The sequence below is a fragment of the Erythrolamprus reginae genome, chromosome 2 (genome assembly GCF_031021105.1).
Source record: "Erythrolamprus reginae isolate rEryReg1 chromosome 2, rEryReg1.hap1, whole genome shotgun sequence".
In the NCBI taxonomy this organism is placed as follows: Eukaryota; Metazoa; Chordata; class Lepidosauria; order Squamata; family Dipsadidae; genus Erythrolamprus; species Erythrolamprus reginae.
In genome coordinates this window covers 219,248,223-219,268,694 of record NC_091951.1, presented here as the reverse complement: position 1 = coordinate 219,268,694, position 20,472 = coordinate 219,248,223, and the positions used below count along the sequence as shown (strand labels likewise).

The 20,472-nt window shown below is 44.9% G+C and overlaps 2 protein-coding genes across 7 annotated transcripts in view; one reads left to right on the top strand and one right to left on the bottom strand.

Moving 5' to 3' along the window:
* The window catches only part of CFAP91 (cilia and flagella associated protein 91), a 514,242-nt gene that overhangs the window by 366,863 nt on the left and 126,907 nt on the right, over positions 1-20,472 (bottom strand). The window lies entirely within an intron of this gene.
* The window catches only part of GSK3B (glycogen synthase kinase 3 beta), a 125,311-nt gene that overhangs the window by 23,910 nt on the left and 80,929 nt on the right, over positions 1-20,472 (top strand). For all 6 annotated transcript variants that reach the window (XM_070741909.1, XM_070741906.1, XM_070741903.1 and 3 more), the window contains one exon: positions 18,820-19,013. In XM_070741909.1, coding sequence (XP_070598010.1) covers positions 18,820-19,013 — 194 coding nt within the window. The remainder of the gene's footprint in view (positions 1-18,819; positions 19,014-20,472) is intronic.

The window sequence follows — 20,472 nt, the reverse complement described above, 5'->3', positions numbered from 1 at the left end:
GATAATCTGTTTCATCCAATGACCGTAGGAGCTGGAATGTGACTACTTTCTCTACAACTTTACCAACAAAGGGTAGGTAGGTTGGAGACTAGACAAAAGTTCTTCAGTTCAGCTGGATCCAGGGAAGGCTTCTTGAGGAGGGACCTTACAACCATTTCCTTTAATGGTTGTGGGAAGGACCCCTTCATCAAGGAAGCGTTAACCAAAGCTTGGAGCCACCCTTGTCTCACCTTTCTGCTCGCTGAAACTAGCCAGGAGGGTTGTGGGTCCAATAAACAAGGGAAGGAGCTCATTGCTCCCATAGCCTTGTCCACATCCTCAGGAGTTATAGGATCAAATTCTTCCCACACAACAGAACTAAGACCTAGTCAAACTTTCCCAATCAGATTCGAGGTTCATCCAAATCGGGGCGACTTTATCTGCCAGAAACTGAACAAATTCCTCAGCTCTACCTTGCACGGGCTCCTCCGCTCCCTCCACATTGAGAAGGGAACGGGACACCCTAAAAAGGGAGGCTGGGCATGAATCCGTGGACGCAATAATTGCGGAAAAATGCAAACATTTTGCCGTCCGTATCGGCACAAGGTAAGTCCTAATAAAGCCTTCTAGTAGTGTTTGGTCAGATTTGGAGTTACTGATTCTCCAGTGTCGTTCTAGACGTCTCTTCTGGAGCTTCATCTCCCAGAGTTCCTCAGTAAACCAAGGCGCTCTCCTGGACCCACTGCCACAGAAAGGTCGCAAAGGCACAATCCAGTCTAATACCCCTGATGTTGCCTTATTCCAGGCAACCACTGGGGACTCAGCCGGATTGTGGACAAGGGAATGAGGTATTTTTCCCAGTTCCCTCTGGAACCCTTCAGAATCCATTAGATGTCTGGGGCGGAACCACTTAATTGGCTCGACCTCCCTGCAATAGAGGAATGGTGCCTTAAAGTCCAGTTTCAGCAGGACATGATCTCACCATGACAAGGGTGAAACATCTATAAGCCTTAATTCCAGATCATATCTCCACTGCCCCGAGAGAAATACTAGGTCAAGTGTGTCCCCCCCCCCCCCCGCTCCAAGTCGGACCCTGAACTACTTGGAACAGGTCCATGGTTGTCAAGGAAACTATGAACTCCTGAGCCGCATCTAAGGAGTCCCTGAGTGAAGGCAAGTTGAAATCCTCAAGCACCATAAGCTTGGGGAACTCCATCAGCAACCAGGCTACAATCTCTAGCAGCACAGGCAGGGTTGTTGCAGCGCAGCTTGGAGGCAGCAAATAAACCAATTGAACCCCTTTGTCCAATCTCAAGAGGAGAGATTCACACCCAACAAACTCTGGGGCAGGGATCCTGTGAGGACTAAGACTCTTACAGATAATAATTGCCACTCCTCCACCTCTTCCCTGGAGTCACGGCTGGGCACATTTCTGAGAGGGGAACACCCCCCTCATGGCCCAGCCAGGTCTCGGTTATTTATGAAAACCTATTTGTATAACTAGCAATTCAGATTCAATTCAATTCAATTTTATTTGATTAGTCAATGGACCATATCAAAGCAAAAATAGTGACCACACCGGTCATCATAAAATTGTGACTCGTCATAAACACCTATACAGCAGTGTAAACTGGTTAAAATACAATAAAATTAGATAAAATAAAGGGAATTTCAATAAATGAGTTAGAATGCAGTATAATAAGCTAAAATTAAGTAGTAAAACATGAAAATATAACTCATGCAAAGGTTTACATTAAAATAAATGTAAGATGCTGGTATAAAATACTGTATTCTTAAGTGAATTCATCTCCTTTGCGTGCCACCCCAATATGTTCTATAAAACTTGTTCTCATCTGGACAGCCCTGACTATAAACGTAACAGCTCTAGAAACTACATATATATTTGTACCCTGCAGAAAGTAAGATAGTTGTTTATTACAGTCCCAATGTGTGATTTTGTCAAGTAGGAACTGTAAATACTGAGGTCTTACCGAGGAGTATAATTTGCAGTTGAGTAGGACATGCGCAATGTCTTCTATTTCTGGTCCACCACAGATGCATGTTCTCTTAAAATATGGTACTTGGTGGAATTGTCCGTATTTAACCATAGAATCCAACTGCTCAAATCTTGCTCTGTGAAGCTGTGATTTTCAAAAGTTTTTTGTTTTTTATTTGAGAAATACAATGGTATGTTTGCAATCAAGCTCTGAGTTTTGTAGCATGGTCAGACACTGTTTGTGGTATGTGATACATTTACTCACTTTCTAAAAATGGCATCTTATACATGCTCTTTTGTTTAAAAGGGAAATTAACTCATTTGTCAAAATAAACAGTAGAGACAGCAAGTTCAATCTTCATGGCTTATAATTATAGTATTTAATGGTCAAGGGTAACTATTGATATTTATATTATTTGTAACAACAAGAGAGCCAAAGATAGACTCTCCTTATACTTCCTCTCTCACACAGATAAAGAAATAAGAGAATCCAAATTATAATTCCTTGTCAATTATAGTGTCTTATCTGATAGATCTTTGGTTACTACTGATACAATTACCTGGTTTGTACATGAATAAGAAGACAGCAGAGGAATTCCAGGGTTGGAGACTAGTCAGGAAAATAAAAAAAGAAAACACTCTGTAGTGGCAACCCACTTCTGTACCATATTCTTTTGGATCATAAACTGCATGGATGGTTTATGATATCAAACTCAGATGACACTTTACCTTTTACTTTTACTTCAGTCTAAAAGTATTTTTTAAATAGAAGAACTGCCTTTGAACCAATCAAACCTAATTGTCAATGCCAACATCTAATAATAGCTTGATTAATTATTAATTTGTGTTATAGTAACAAATTACAATTTTTCTTACATAATCGTAAGACAATTCTTTTAAAATATATTTATACTTTTGTTATATAATATTTATAACAATTAAGTTAAGATATACAATCTCCATTCTTAAATTGTTTGTGATATCTGGGGTACATGTGTCATCAATTTGAGGGCTCATGCTCCAGTCCTTCTATTCTGAAGCTCCTTAGTTTTTTGGCAGAAGGACCCACAGAACTCATGTTTTAAGTTGGTATCCTAACTTAAAAGCTTAGCATGCTAATCTGCAGCTTCAGTTTCTTGTCTAAAAGTTGCCAGAGATAACAATGTCTGTTGTTTTAACATTGATCAAATAAATCCACTTTATATTACTTCCTTTTTGAGTCTTATTCTTTAGTTCATTCAAATATTTTCATAGGATTTGATTTATCCTCATTTCTTCCTGCCTCATTCCAGAGTTCTTCAAGACTTTAAGAAGCCACTTCTATAAATTCAGTAGGAGAAAAATTATCCCTGTCACTATTGATTTGACATTTGTATTCCCTTTTAAATTTTAAAGCCTTCTTTTGTACACATGAAACATCTTTTTATAAGACATTATCTTGGCCTGTCAGTTGTAAATCTATTACCTTGTTTTCCAAAAAACAAGACCTGCCCCGAAAATGTCCTGATTTTTAAGTTTGTGCTTAATACAAGCCCTACCCAAAAATAAACCCTAGTGAAGTGGAGGTAAACATGGCCAGCACAGGAGGCAGCCTGTGTGACTGGGTCAGCTCTGTCTGGCTGAAGCTGCAGCCTGTGCATCGCAGTTGAGTTGATTTTCTGTTCAAGCAGCAGGCAGAGGCGGGGATGCAGGCAATCCTGACTTGCCACGCAGGCCGCAGGAAAGCCGACAGTCATTGGGCCAGAGTGGGTGGTAGCCTTGTCTTTGCATCTTTGATTTGCCTGCAGCCTGAACAGTGCATTGGGGTCGCCTGCCTTCCACCCCGCGCCTCTGTCTTCATCTGCCTCCAGCCCCCCCCCCCAATTTTCTTGTGCCTGTCTGCCCCCCTTTCCCCCCTGGCATCTCTGTCTGCTGTTTGGACAGGGAATCAACGCACCTGCGATGCATGGGCTGCACAGCTCAAGATTGTGCTCACCAGAGGATTGTGGGCTGCAACTGGATACCATCAGTCTCTGCATGCTTGCTGCCTCTTGTGTGCGTGCTGGGGGGACATCCAGCCAGGCTGATCACCCTGAAATTGTCTTTCCCAGAAAATAAGCCCTAGTGCTTATTTTTCAGACCAAAAAATATATGACTGGATCTTATTTTCAGGGAAACATGGTATTCATCCCATCTATATTTTGTCAGCTAAAATAAGTTCTACATTTGTCATTTCTTTAGTAATATCTTTTGGACATAGTCTCTTCATAGAAGCAAACATCATTACTGACATTTTTGATATCATTATAACTATTTTCTGATTTCAGAGTTCAAAACTCTCTTTTAGTATTTTCATTGTTAGAAGGTTTTGTAACATTTTACAAGTTTGTAAATCTTCCCTTGATCTTTACTCATCATGAAAAAGCAACATCATCTCCTTCAAAGTTCCACTCATTTCTTCCTTATAAAGCATCTTGTTTTGTTTTTAAAAATTCAACTTATGTCCCACAGTCCAAGAACCATTTATTCAGTCCTAAAGTTGCCCTTCAAGAAGTGCACTAATCACAGTTCTTTATATCTCATAGGTAAACAATAAGTTCCATTTAAACAGTCCCAGACGTTATCAAAAGCCTCTTTACATCCCCTTTACAGATTCGATATTCTAGCATAATATTCAGGGTTCCCTTTAATTAGCGTATTTTTTGCAGTATAAGACACACCAAAGTATATGATGCACCTTAGTTTGGGGGCAGGAAAACAAGGGAAAAAGGCCTCTACCTCTCAGCAATTTGCCAAACAGCAAACAATACAGATGATATACACTGTTTGCTATGTATTTCTATGCATATGACCCATTGAAATAGCATAATTAGAGAAATATATATTATGACAATATATTAATACCAGAAAGTTTTATTAAATGTAGTCACACTAACTCCAATTATTTAAATAAATCTTCTCCAAACACGACTAACTCAAAGTTTAACTCAGCTGCCTTATTTTAATATTAAACAGGACACTGTTACATTTCAGATTATACTTTCACAGATCTTTAAATTTGATGTGGCTTTCTGGAAGAGGCCCAATGTTTCTGTATCTTCTTTTAAATAGAAATTTAAAAGAAGATACAAAAACATTGGACCTCTTCAGATCAAGAATTTATTTTTAAAAAACCTTAAAACTTAAGTTGTCCAGAACAATAATACAGCAGTCTTTTAAAAATAAGTTTAATAATTTGAACATCCTATATAGACATTTATAGTTATTGACTTACCTCCTGGCAGTTTCAGCAGTCCAACTTTGCCAGCAGTCCAACTCGCAGCAATTCGACTCCATGGAGCTAATTTCATTTTCAGTTCTAGCACCTCGCTTGCCTGTTTCTGAATCAGCTGTGTATTGAGAGGCTGATACTCAGTTGTTTAAGTTAATAAGGTTCTGGGTGTTTGCTGCAAGGAGATAAATCGCTGGGAGGCAGGTTGGGGGTGGCTGGGTGGGGCTACATTCGATGTATAAGATGTGCCCAAGTTTTCACCCTGTTTTGGGGGGGGGGAGGTGTGTCTTATACTCTGAAAAATACGGTAAGTAGCTTCCTTGTTTTCTTATTTGAATCTTCAGTAGTCATGGAATAGTTAGGAATAATCCAGTAAATATTTTCACAATCCTTCATGTAAATATTCCTAGGCTTATATATTTTCATTTTGTCAGCAGGTGGAGCGCTCAACTTAAGTTTCAGTATTGCCACTAATCAATCGTATTTTAGTTGTTGATCAATTATAGAAGCAGGATAAATTTTTAAGTAAATGATTCCAGCATTTTAAAATGCTTCCCATTACCATGTTTTCCCAGTTTAAGAGTCCAATTTTCTGTATACAGTGATCCCCCGCTCTTTGCGAGGGTTCCGTTCCAGGACCCCCCGCAACGAGCGGGTTTTCGCGAAGTAGCGCTGCGGAAGTAAAAACACCCTCTGCGCATGTGCAGAGGGTGTTTTTACTTCCGCAGCGCTAGCGAGGAGCCTAAGATTGGGGGCGGCGCGGGTGTTTTAAAACATCCCCGCCGACATGAGGGGCTCGCTAGCACACCCCCAAACCCGGGTTGGGGGTTCGGGGGTGTGCTAGCGAGCCTCCCATGTCGGCGGGGATGTTTTAAAACACCCGCGCGACTTTCCAATGAGTCCCGAAGACAAACGCGTTGTCTTCGGGACTCATTGGAAAGTCGCGCGGGTGTTTTAAAACATCCCCGCCGACATGAGGGGCTCGCTAGCACACCCCCAAACCCGGGTTGGGGGTTCGGGGGTGTGCTAGCGAGCCTCCCATGTCGGCGGGGATGTTTTAAAACACCCGCGCGACTTTCCAATGAGTCCCGAAGACAAACGCGTTGTCTTCGGGACTCATTGGAAAGTCGCGCGGGTGTTTTAAAACATCCCCGCCGACATGAGGGGCTCGCTAGCACACCCCCAAACCCGGGTTGGGGGTTCGGGGGTGTGCTAGCGAGCCTCCCATGTCGGCGGGGATGTTTTAAAACACCCGCGCGACTTTCCAATGAGTCCCGAAGACAAACGCGTTGTCTTCGGGACTCATTGGAAAGTCGCGCGGGTGTTTTAAAACATCCCCGCCGACATGAGGGGCTCGCTAGCACACCCCCAAACCCGGGTTGGGGGTTCGGGGGTGTGCTAGCGAGCCTCCCATGTCGGCGGGGATGTTTTAAAACACCCGCGCGACTTTCCAATGAGTCCCGAAGACAAACGCGTTGTCTTCGGGACTCATTGGAAAGTCGCGCGGGTGTTTTAAAACATCCCCGCCGACATGGGAGGCTCGCTAGCACACCCCCGAGCCCCCAACCCGGGTTTGGGGGGTGGTAGGAAGCTCCCATTGTTGGCGGAGACCTTTTAAAACACTCGCGCGGCTTCCAAACCGAGTCCTGGAAGCCGCGCGAGTGTTTTAAAAGGTCTCCGCCAACAATGGGAGCTTCCTACCACCCCCCAAACCCGGGTTGGGGGCTCGGGGGGGGGTGCTACGAAGCTCCCATTGTTGGCGGAGACCTTTTAAAACACTCGCGCGGCTTCCAAACCGAGTCCTGGAAGCCGCGCGAGTGTTTTAAAAGGTCTCCGCCAACAATGGGAGCTTCCTACCACCCCCCAAACCCGGGTTGGGGGCTCGGGGGGGGGTGCTACGAAGCTCCCATTGTTGGCGGAGACCTTTTAAAACACTCGCGCGGCTTCCAAACCGAGTCCTGGAAGCCGCGCGAGTGTTTTAAAAGGTCTCCGCCAACAATGGGAGCTTCCTACCACCCCCCAAACCCGGGTTGGGGGCTCGGGGGGGGGGTGCTACGAAGCTCCCATTGTTGGCGGAGACCTTTTAAAACACTCGCGCGGCTTCCAAACCAAGTCCTGGAAGCCGCGCGAGTGTTTTAAAAGGTCTCCGCCAACAATGGGAGCTTCCTACCACCCCCCAAACCCGGGTTGGGGGTCCGGGGGGCGCTGTCTCTCGGCGCTTTCGTGCTGAGTCCGGGAGCGAACTCGCTCCCCGACTCAGCTGGAAAGCGCCGAGAGACAGCGTGGACAGGCCCGTTCCTTGGCGCTGTCTCTCGGGGCTTTCCAGCTGAGTCGGGGAGCGAGTTCGCTCCCGGACTCAGCACGAAAGCCCCGAGTGACAGCGCCAAGGAACGGGCCTGTCCACGCTGTCTCTCGGCGCTTTCCAGCTGAGTCGGGGAGCGAGTTCGCTCCCGGACTCAGCTGGAAAGCGCCGAGAGACAGCGTGGACAGGCCCGTGCGGCGAGAATGAACGGCGTGGGCGGGCGAAGGGCGGGCGGCAGCGAGGAGTTTGCGTGGGCGGTGGGGAAACTCCTCGCTGACGCCAGCAAGAGGGGGAAGACCCAGGGAAGCCGCTGCCATCTACGCATGCGTGCCCGGCACGCATGCGTAGATGGTATTTTTGACTTCCGGGTTGAAAAATAGCGAAGTACCCTATTCGCAATGGTTGGGGACGCAATAAACGGGGGATCACTGTATTAAAAAATATTGTTTTTTCTTTCTTTGCATCCTTTCCTTCCATTTTGGTATTTTTCTCAGAATGCTTAAAAGCTGCTTTAAGAACTAATTCTGACCAAATAGTTCTAAATTATTCCTTGGGATTAGGTTTTAAGCAAAAGGGAATCCTCTTCCCCCAGTTCCAGTCACTATTCACCTACTTCACTCCAGCATCAGTTTTAGTTGTTTCACAATTGTCCCAGCTTCGTAGCAGCCATTTTTAGGCTGCCTCTTCACCTTGCTGTGGCTGAGAGGGAAAAAGAACTTTGGGTTAGACAAGAGAGTTGTGATTTTCCACAACCTCATAGAGTGCCCCTCTTTGCTTCACTACCTCTGCAGGGGAGCTGTAGCTGGGATGGTGGGAACTCAGCACGGGAGTGTGAAGACCCACCTGATGTGTCTGATCCTGCCGTAACATCAACTGGAAGTCTGTGTATCATTATAGGATTGAGTGTAGACTCACCTGGTGTTTTCAACATCATTCCAGTGGTCTCTAATAGCTTAGAAGTAGTCAATGAGAAATTTCTGAAAATAATTATGAAGTGAAGTTTGCAAACTTAATGTCTCCATAAGGTTTTGAGCAAGATAGCTAATTTGTCCAAAACAAATGTGGGCAATTTCCTATCCTCTTCTTATCCATAGTGGTTCCAGTCTGGTCTGCTTAATCCGAGATTTTCCTGTAGCCATTTTTAAGAAGTAGAGAAGAAGTTCATGAATCATTTTTTCAATCTGTATGTAGTTTTCAAAGCTTCCGGTTGGTCTCCAGTTGCTCACTGCTTGTTTGCCAGTTTTGCTTTTATCTTTACCCCACTAATGCTAATTGAAATCTGTTTTCTTCTCCCATGCCTCCTGGAAGGAGAGTCCAGCATGGGTTTAGCTCAAGTCTTATTGGTAGGACTGAGTTTTAAATTAACATAAATACATAATAATTAGGTACCGCCACCTTGCTGCCCCAAGTATCCAGTTTTAAAAAACTCAGTCGAGGTTAAGGACATGAGTTTTTTTCTCTCCCTTTAGGTTGAGTATGTAATGTATTTTAATGTATATTAAATGTATGTGAACCTTGTAATTTTTCCCCCTTTTTCTCCTTTACTAGGTTCCTGTTCTCTGATGGGGTCTCTGCCCTCCGCGGGCACCACCCCCACCTTTTCTCCTTTTGGGGCCTCTTCTCTCAGCGGGTACTGCCCACCGAGGAGCAACGGGGCTATAATTATGATTATAATTAGGATTATTACTGACCTGGTGGTCTAATGAGCCCATATCACCCCAGATGGGGGGGGTCCGCCCCTCCCCATTGTCGGGGGCGGCGAGAGACAGAGAAAGCCGAAAAAAAGTCGCGGCGGCCATTAGGAGCCGCCGAACAGCTGTTCGAGCGCTCGCAATAGCGAGCGGCAAGCGGAGGCTTCTGAATCGCCGGGCAGAGTTGGATGGCGGCGGCAGCAATTTTTCCGGCTTGCCAGGGGTGCGCTCGCCCTATGAGGCGCTACCTCCTCACGCCGCCATGTTGTTGTTGCTGGCACCAAGCCAAGAGCGCGAACGGCATTGCTTGCCGTTTTAATTAGGCGCGAACTGGGCAGCTGGGCAGGTTATCTGTTCTGTGAAGTCTGCCCAGTGACAGCCGAGGGGGTCACGTGACCGGCTGACAGCCTATGAGAAGGCTGCTTTTTCACTGTCAGCTTTGCCTGCTTGCCATCATTTGTGTATCAGAGCCTTCTATTTCTGAACAAACGACTGTGGCTGTGCATTGTTTGTGGCTTGGATTGTGAGTACGCTGCCCCATATCAAAATAAATATGGCTGATCAACTTGTCACTGGGGAGGAGCAGGCCCAGGCAGTCAAAACTCCTGTCAAGGGGAAGGATAAGGCCAGCAAGCCTAAAAATAAGTCTTCTCAATCCAGCTCCTCTCTTCGTGAGGCTGAACGCAAGATCAAGGCCCTAGAGCAGCGTTTAGAGGCAGCCTTGTCCCCCCCCATCGTAGGAGGACTGGCTATAGGCCCTTTCCAGCCTCTTCCTCCATCTGCTCTTTCACCTGCTGCTTCCATGGGGCTCCAGGGCACCGCTACCGAGAGAGACTGGTCCCCTGACAGGCAGATCCCTCCATTGCCATCAACTGCTGCAAGGCCAGGCACTGCCTCAGGTGGGGTTACAGACACCACATTATGTTCCCTCATCTACCTTCACTCCAACGGCAGCGGGCCTTAGAGACCATACCGATGCTTGGCAGGCCTTTGCTCCTACCTTACAGGACATCGTGGCCAATGCATATACGCAGGGCATAGCTGCAGCAACCCAACAAGCCAATGCATCTCAGCCTACCCAACCCAGGGATATCTGGTCAGCACCACCGCCCCCTACTGGGTTGGGTTGGGTTCTATGTCAATTGACCCTTCCAATTTTGAGAACGACAGTGACCACGGAAATGGCCTGTCGGATGACGAATTCACCGTTCCGGAGCAGCCAGCAGTGGCCGGACTCTTTAAACCCTCCTTATTTAGGGTTTTATTGCACAAGGCAAAGCAAGCCTTAGATGTGCCAGGAGCCACACCACTAGTGGAACCAACAGATGGACCACGTACTTCGGCGGCTTTATGTAAGGAGCCCGCCAAGGAATCGGACACGGTTCCTGCACTGGAAATATTCCTCGAGAATGTTAAGCGCCCGTGGCAGCATCCGGCGGCAGCGCAAGGGCCTTCCAACCTGGAACGCAGTTTTTATACTTTTGATGACAGCATGGAGAACCTGCTACAGTTTCCCCCTGTGGACAAGCCAGTGGCCACATTGGTCTCCCGCGCTGTCATACCTTCAGAGACGGCTGACAATTTAAAACCGGATAAAAGGAGGGCGGAGACACTTCTCAAGAAGACCCACCAGATGGCCGCTTGGGCTCTTCGAGCAGCATCCACCGCCTCGTTCTTCAGTCGGGCATCCATCATGTGGATCCAGGAGGTTCAGGCGAGGCTGGGTCCTGACGAGACTCGCTTGCGACAGGACTTGAATAAGCTCCTTGCGACGGCGGAATTCTCCACCGATGCCACCCTGCACGCCGCAAAATTTGCCTCCAGGGCTATGGCTTCCACCATTTCGTCAAGGCGTCTACTTTGGCTAAGAAACTGGCAGGTGGATGCCAAGTCGAAGTGGGCTTTGTCTTCAGCCCCCTTTGAGGGCACAAAATTGTTTGGAGAGGCCCTGGATCCTGTCCTGGTGGAGGATAAGGATAAAAGGAAGGTCCTCCCAAGGTCCTTTCGACGCCAGGACCGAAGGACTGGTCCGTACCCCCGTAGGCAGTCCTTTCGGTGGGACTCGTGGTCCGCCACTTCACAGCAGGCCAGGCCTTATTCCCAAGGGGCCTTCACCACATCCTACAGGAATGACAGGCCGTATTCCCAGGAACGAGGCAGAGGCTTTTCCCAAACCAGACGACCATTCCGGGGATACCAGCAACGGAACGCTAGACGTTCCAAGTGACTGCCTGGACGGCATTCCTTTGGGGGACAAGCTACAAAGATTCAGCGAGAGATGGCGAGCTACCACTTCAGACCCCTGGGTCCTAGCCACTATTTCAGGAGGGCTAAAGCTCGAATTTATGTACAACCCTCCGCACCATTTTACCACATGCCCCGTACCCAGGGATTCCGAAAGGAGGTCTCTCTTGGATCAAGAAATTCTCCACCTTTTACAGATCCATGCGATCGAACCCGTTCAGGACGGTTCCAAAGGAACGGGGTTCTATTCGAAGGTGTTCCTTGTACCCAAGGCCTCCGGGGGTTGCAGGCTCATCTTGAACCTCAAACGTTTGAACCAGTATGTTCTCTATCGACGGTTCAAGATGGCCTCCCTCCGCTCCATCCTGACCTCTGTTTGGGCAGGGGACCTTCTTACTTCAGTGGATTTAAAGGAGGCCTACCTGCATGTTCCCATACACCCGACCCATCGACAGTTTCTCCGATTCTGTCTACACAACATCCATTACCAGTACAGGGCAATGCCCTTTGGCCTGTCATCGGCCCCACGTACTTTTACAAAGATACTGGAAGCATTGCTGGCCGATCTACGGTCCCGGCCAATCCGAATTTTGGCATATTTGGACGACATCCTACTTCTGTCTCCAACCCGCCAGAGGGCGCACGAGGACTTACAAGCCACGATACTTTGTCTGCAACATCACGGATTTACCATCAATATGCCAAAGAGCCATTTGATTCCGGCCACCGGACTCATTCATCTGGGTGCGGTGATAGACACGGCTTCTCAGGAAGTATATCTGTCCCCAGAGCGACAACAGCGCATTTGCTCTCTGGTGAATGGCCTTCAACAAGAACGGAGGGTCCCATTGTCCTTTCTGTCGAAGGTGCTGGGGACCCTGGTCTCCTGCGTGGACATTGTCCCTTGGGCCCGCTACCATTATCGACTGCTCCAGTGGACTTTGCTCCCATTCCAGCGTCGGAGATTAAGCCATACACACCGTCTAACCTTTGTGGGACGCGAGTTGCAACTTTCCCTGAGATGGTGGAGATCTCCAGCGCTGCGGCAGGGCACTCCCTTCGGACCATACCGTCATACTATCCTCACCACGGATGCCAGTCTGTTGGGATGGGGTGCCCACGTCCACTCCCAAGTGGCTCAGGGATTCTGGAGCCCCCAGGAACTACGCCCAATCAATATCAATTTCTTGGAACTGAGAGCGGTCCGCTTGGCCTTGCTGGCCTTTGCCATCTTGCTGGAAGGTCAGCACGTCCTCGTGCGCACGGACAACGTAGCGACCAGGGCACATTTAAATCACCAAGGTGGAACGCGCTCTCTCAGGCTGATGGAAGAGACGGTCCTTCTCTTCGATTGGGCGGAGATTCATCTCTCCTCTCTGCATGCAGAACACATTGCGGGGGAGGACAACAAACAGGCGGATTGGCTCAGTCGCCAGGAACTGGACCCAACGGAGTGGAGACTCGATCCGGGTCTATTTCAAGAAGTCTCGCGTCGGTTCGGAGTACCGGTGGTGGACTTATTTGCCACCCCCCAGAATACCCAACTCCCGAGGTTTTACTCCCGTTTTCCATCTCCAGGAGCCGAAGGAACCAATGCACTACATCTACAGTGGCCAAAGGCTCTGCTCTACGCCTTTCCTCCCATTCCGCTTATTCCATCGGTGATAAGAAAGATCCTGATGGAGAAGGCGGAGGTGCTCTTGCTAGCGCCTCATTGGCCTCGGAGACCTTGGTTTGCGGACCTCAGAGAACTGTCCATCTCCCCACCGTGGAGGATACCGGACGACCAAATATCCCTCAGCCAGGGGTTTGTGTACCACCCGGAACCACAATGGTTCCACCTAACCGCTTGGCATTTGAAGGGGACAGGTTGAGGAGCTGCCTCCTTCCCGAGAATGTCATCGCAACTATTCAAGCGGCTCGTCGTCCTTCCACAGTCCGAATATATCAGGCAACATGGGCAGCCTTCCACTCCTTCTGCAATGCTAGGAACCTTCGACCAGAGGATTCCTCAGTCATCCTTGTCTTGGAATTCTTGCAGAAGGGCTTGGAGAAAGGTCTGGCGCCAAACACGCTAAAACGCCAGGTCGCAGCGCTTGCCACTATTATAAAGCGGGACGATGGGGGTCCCTTAACTTGTCACCCTTGGATTAAGGATTTTCTCAGGGGGGCTACCAACACGCACCCCCCTCCTGTTCGTCTGTTTCCCACATGGGACTTAACTTTGGTCCTTCAGGCCCTCACGGGGCCACCCTTTGAACCGTTAAGGACTGTTTCATTGCGTTACCTCTCATTCAAGACGGCCTTCTTGGTGGCAGTCACCTCGGCAAGGCGGGTGTCCGAACTGTCCGCGCTGTCTGTACGATCAGACTTGTGTCATTTTTATCCGGACAGAGTTTGTTTGCGCTTGGAACCCACCTTTCTTCCAAAGATCAACTCCCACTTTCACAGATCTCTGGAGTTGGTGTTACCGGATTTCTGTACTCGTGGTAACCACCCCTTAGAACTTAAGTGGCACAAGATAGACGTACGCAGAGCGTTGAAACTATACATCCGGCGTACCAGCAATTTACGCAAGACTGAGGCTCTGTTTGTGTCATTTAGTTCTAGTAAGCTGGGCCTCAAGGTGTCTTCCAATACTATTAGCCAGTGGGTGAGACTGTGCATAGTTGAGGCGTACAAGGCGAGTTCAAGGACTCCGCCGAGTGGGATACAGGCTCATTCGACAAGGAGTGCGGCTTCCTCGGCGGCCTGGGCGTCGCAAGCACCCCTTGAAGATATCTGCAGGGCCGCGGCGTGGAGTTCACCCACGACCTTTATTCGACACTACAAGTTAGATACATTCGCTTCGGCTGAAGCTGCCTTTGGCAGGCGTGTTCTCCAGAAGGTGTGCGGGGAGGTACCACCCATGGTTCACAATCTCCCTCCCTGAAACTTTGAACCTTGGGTATATCCCATGCTGGACTCTCCTTCCAGGAGGCATGGGAGAAGAACCGTTGTACCTACCTGAACGGTCTTCTCGATGCCCTGGAAGGAGAGTCCATACCCTCCCGAAGAACCATGGGAGTTTGTTTGGTTGATATTAATGTTTCATTATGTTGTTAATAAAGTTGATTATTCTTACATCTTTTCGTTTTTTAAAACTGGATACTTGGGGCAGCAAGGGGGCGGTACCTAATTATTATGTATTTATGTTAATTTAAAACTCAGTCCTACCAATAAGACTTGAGCTAAACCCATGCTGGACTCTCCTTCCAGGGCATCGAGAAGACCGTTCAGGTAGGTACAACGGTTCTTTCTTTCTTTCTCTAACCCTTATTTGCAGTTAGAATTCAATTTACTTAGCCATTTATAGATAGTTGATATATTTCGTTGATGGTTTGGGAGGAGCAATTTATTTTACAGGTAAGCTAGAAAAGGGAATAGCCAAATTTTAAAGATACAAGAAGTGTATTTAGAATATATTCACTTTTTTCTTATTCCAATCATGCAGCCTTCAAAGCATTTCTAGTACCCAAATTAACTTTTATATAAAAAAGTCTTAAAAGCAGCTGATAACCCTTATTCAGGTCCTTGGATCAATTATTTGAATTTAGATACAACACTTCATATTCAAAGAAGCAATAAAATATTTTGAGATGGGCAGGGGTACAGATACATTACATACTGTATCTTTAAAGCAATTACAGATAGACCTTGCTTGATAATCCTACTTGGGAATCAAAGGTGAAACAGTTTTTAGGCAAAATATAATGGTTCCAGAAGTCCCAATTGCAGTCATTAGGCCAGGACACAGGCCTCTCCTGCTTTTCCACACTTGCCTCTACTTGAACTGTCCCACCTATCCATCCCCCCCCCCATTCTTTTGGCTGCCTTGCCTGCTGGCCAGCCCTGGCTATTACTGCCAGCCACCCCTTGACCTTTGCTATCTACTTCCATCTCCTCAGCCCAGGTACTCTGTCAGTGCTGGGTTTGCTGCCACTGCCACCATATCAGATCTCAATGTGCCTGCCCTACTTCAACAATCTCAGGCCACCAAACATTTCCCTATGCATGCTTAGATTGCCTGCTTCACACTATAGACAACTCACTGCCTCTTTCCTCTTATAAAGGAGCATTCAGGACCAGCAACTTCCAACATGCTGAAGCTCACAGATTAGTTTTCTGAAGAGCACTTCCAGCACATGCAATGTATCTCATGTTGGAAGTGTTTCTGGAGAGCTGGTCAGTGGGCTTCAGTAAGGGATAGAGGCAAGCCAGCCCTGAAAGGATCTATCTGCAGACCTTCTGCTTGCTCTGAGTCCAGTCCTCCACCTGCAAAGACTCGTAAAGGGTCAGTAGCTTCCAACATGCAGAAGTGCTTCTGGCATGCTCTGGACAGCATATGTTGGATGTGTTCTTGGAGGGCAGGACAGTAGAGGCAGCAGATTGCAGGATGGCCAGAGGTGCAGGGAAGAAGGAGATAGATGGGTGTGAGCAGTTGCCAAGCGCAGGGCTGTTTGCCAAGTGGCTGAATTTTTATCATGTGACTGCAGGGGTACTCCAAAAAATATAACTTGGAAGACTGGACACAACTACCATTCAGACCATCACCATAACCTCGAATGGTTGATGAATTAAGGGTCGTTAAAGTACGTCCAAATCTGCAAGTGCCTTCTTCATTTGCATTGCAATTTTTGTCTTTGATTCCAAAGGTTTGCACAGTTTCACTGGTCAACAACTTTCTGCTATTGAAACAACTGCAGACCAGATACTCTACTATAAGAAATGTTCTGATCAGGAAATAATAGAGTGGGGAATTGTCCCCTGTTGTCAGGCAGATAGCAGCAGGAAAGCCTCATTTGTTAGAAGAAAATGACACAAGTTAATCAGCCTTTGAAAATGTTCTGCTTATCAATCATTGCTGCTTCCTATATTTAGAGACTAAATTATGATTTCTAATTATGCTTTGTTGCTGGGAAATAGAGTTTGCTGTAAGGGGCAGATAAAGTACAGTGACAAGCACAAGTTTTTGTTGTGTGCTGATTTTCCTATTTCCAGGACCAGGAGACTTTGCTCAGGCGCTCATGCCTTAGTCATCCTCTTTTGGATTACTGTGATATGCTGTACATTGGACTGACCACTTAAACGTTACAACTATCCAGCATGCAGCAATTCAGTTTTGGGTGTTTCACGATTTTCCCAAATTACATTGCTGTTGTACAAGCTGCACTGGCTTCCAATTCCTTCCAGGTGCAAAACCCACCTTTTCCATTGGTGCCCTTGTCCTTTTAGGAATAGCCTATACTCAGAGGGCTCCCATCCTTTTAACCTTGTGGGAGTGTTATGAAAACTTGCCTCTTTACCCAAGCACTGGACCGAGTGGGAAATGGGTTCAGCAAATGTAGAATTGGTAGAATATTGTGGTGCTGTGGTTGTAAATGTAATGTCTTTTGGGAGAAAGTTATATTTTATATTTTTCTGGACAATTGGTATGAACTGCCTAGAATTATTATGCATAAGTGGCCATATAAGCTTTGTAAATGAATAAATGCGCCACAAGCTGTGTTACTTATGAACCATACTTTCCCTTTTTTATGAGAAACCAAATTTTACATTGGGGTAATCTTTGGAACATTTTTATATTGAGGGTTATATTTAGATTGAGGGTTACAAGTTGGTGTCGTTACATGACATATGAGAGCGATTAGCTTTGTGGAGGAATAGGAATGTGGGGTTTTTAGACAAATTACTCTATAGAATGCAAGAATTGGACCCATCCCTATAAGTGCATATCCTAAAAGCACATACTATTTTAATTATTCATCTTTCTTAGTTTTTCTTCCCCTTAGACATCAGCTGTGAATCAATATGGGAAATTAATAATCTGATTCTCTGTAAGTTGACAATCAGTGTTTAATGAGGTTAAAATGTTATTTTTAATGTGGCAAGAAGCAGTGATCTGTTAATGCAAGTCATATAAAATCTATTGGTCTGAGGTAAAATTTGATTGGGGGACTTTTGAGGGCATGCTTTTGGATCTGTTAAAAATTGTCACTTCATATTTTAGACATTAAAAATATGATTTTCATAACAATTATTAAGATATTTTATTGGCCAAATATGATTAGACAGACAAAGAATTTGTCTCAGGTGCATAGAGTCTATATACACTGCTCAGAAAAATAAAAGGAACACTTAAGCAACACAATATAACTCCAAGTAAATCAAACTTCTGTGAAATCAAACTGGCCACTTAGGAAGCAACACTGATAATCAATTTCACATGCTGTTGTGCACTTTCAACTTCGTACAGAACAAAGTATTCAATGAGAATATTTCATTCGTTCAGATCTGAGATGTGCTATTTGAGTGTTCCCTTTATTTTTTTTTGAGCAGTATACAAACAGCAAAATGATAATTATAAGATACCAATAGCAGAAGGTAATAGGAAAGATGAGAAAGGTAATGGTAGTACAACCCTACTACATGGCCTAAAGATAGCACTGTGGGAATTAAATGTTTAGCAGAGTGATGGCATGGAGGAAAAGTTGATCTTTGTGTCTAGTTATTTTGGCATGCTATACCCTATAGCAGCTTCCTGAGGGGAGGAATTGAAGCAGCTTATATGTAGGATATGAAGGATGTGTAGATATTTTCTCAGCCCTTTTTCTGGCTCATGAGCTATATAGATCCTCAATGCAAGGCAGGCTGGTTTCAGTTGTTTTTTTCTGCAGTCCTATCGGTTGAAGTCTGTACTCCTTTTTGACTGCTGTATCAAACCAGACAGTGATAGAAATAAAAATTACAGACTCAATAATTCCTCTGTAGAACTGTTATCAGCAGCTTCTTGGAGCATTCTGAGCTTTCTGAGTTGATGTAAGAAGAACATCCTTTGTTGTGCCTTTTAAATTATGGTTCTAATGTTAGCTGTCCATTTTATGTCCTGGGAGATTATAGAACCCCAAAATGTTGATACTATCTACTGTTGATACTGTGTGGTCTAATATTGTAAAAGATAGTAGAATAGGAGGGTTTCTCCTAAAACCCATTATCATATATACATTTAAAGTGTGTTCAATTCCAAATTGTTTCGGGCTAATTGTTTAACCTCCCATTGGTTACAGACTCATCACCATCTCAAATGAGGTCAATGACTATTGTTTCATTGATATGCCCAATATATTATGTCATTCTATTTTGTATTCACTTCTGTTTTGTAAGCTGCCCTGAGTCTCCAGAGAAGAAAGGCCTAGAAATCCAACTAATAAATAAATAAATAAATTCATATGACCAGTATATTAAATTATGCCTTGGAAATTTTTCTCCTTCAACGTAGATTTAACGGCATTTCATTTTTTTGTTGTTGTTGTTCCAGGAGACAAAGATGGCAGCAAAGTGACTACAGTAGTAGCAACTCCTGGACAAGGTCCAGATAGGCCTCAAGAAGTTAGTTATACAGACACTAAAGTGATCGGGAATGGATCTTTTGGTGTTGTTTATCAAGCCAAACTCTGTGACTCAGGAGAGCTGGTTGCCATTAAAAAAGTTCTGCAAGACAAGAGATTTAAGGTAAAGAGATAAAAATCATTCTTAAAATAACTTCTGTCCTCTTTTCTACCTTTCTGATTGATTTTTCTCCATAGAGAATACTTTGTGCATTGACATCCCAATATAGTCTGGTGCAAAACAGAAATTGTGCTGAAATATGATGTATTTTTAATGCGCTGATAGATGGAGAATAAGGAAAGAAAAAAATTGACTGATTTAGTGATTTTATTTTAATCATAATGATAGTTTTCTCTCCCAAAAAACTGAATATGGTTGCTTAGGGAAATTAAATTAATAGGATAATTTTAATTAATTTTACAACAAGCTTTCAATTACTATGGTATTTTATAGATATCACTAAACCATAATTTATTTTCACTGTGGTCTGTTTAATAATAATTGGTTATTTAGTGCTTTGAGTTCTAAATCGTGATTTATAAAGTACAGTAGCTGAGGTTGTGTAATACTTGAAACTTGTACATATGAAATGATATTATAAATAGCTATTAGGTGTTTGAAATTTTATACATAGTTTTATACATTTTTATACATAGTTTTATACATTTATACAAATTTTATACATACATTAATTCGGTATGGCTTTTTTTAAACTTAATTTTCTGTTCTTGGTTTATATTCTGCTGGAATGCTATTAGTTTACAAACACCAAATAGCACTTAAGTTGCATTTTTATTTGCATACATGAATTTCTGTATCTCATTTTACAAATGCAGTTTTAGAAGAATTGTCCAGAAGTTAATTTTTTTAAAAATAAAACCTGGCATGATTTTTTTTTAAAATAAAGGTTTGGATATTTGGTTATTTAAGCTTTGGTTGATTTATTAATTTATATTTGGTTATTTTTGAGTAAGACTCCTTAAATTTAATATTCTAAAAAGAAAGTACATAGGTATTTTGGCCAGTGAATTCAACCTCATGCTGTATGGTGAGTTCCAAATTTTATTTTATTTATTTTATTTGATTTATATGCTGCCCAATCCCAGATGAAAGCATTCATTGTCTCTGTTCCTTGTTAAAACAGTCAGTGAAGAGGAGCTTGTCTCCTCTATAGTTAAAGTGTATTGTTGATCTGCCCTTATTGTTACAATACAGTGGAACCTCGGCTAACAACTACAATCTGTTCTGGAAAGTTGGTCGGTACCCGAAATGTTCGGTATCAAAACAATTTTCCCCATAAGAAATAAAGGAAATAGATTTAATTGGTTCCCAGACCCTGTTGACTCGCTAATACAGTACAGTGATCCCTCATTTATCGCGGGTGTTCCATTCTAGGACCACCTGCGATAAATGAAAATCCATGAAATTCTTTTCTCTCCCCCCCACACACATTGTCTCTCACTCCCCCCTCTTTACCTCTTCTCTCTCTGCCTTCGTCCCTCTCTCTTGGGGAATCCTCGCCAGGGGCTCCCGGAGGCTCTCCTCTGTACCCCGCATCAAAGCATCACTTTGGCAGGGATGA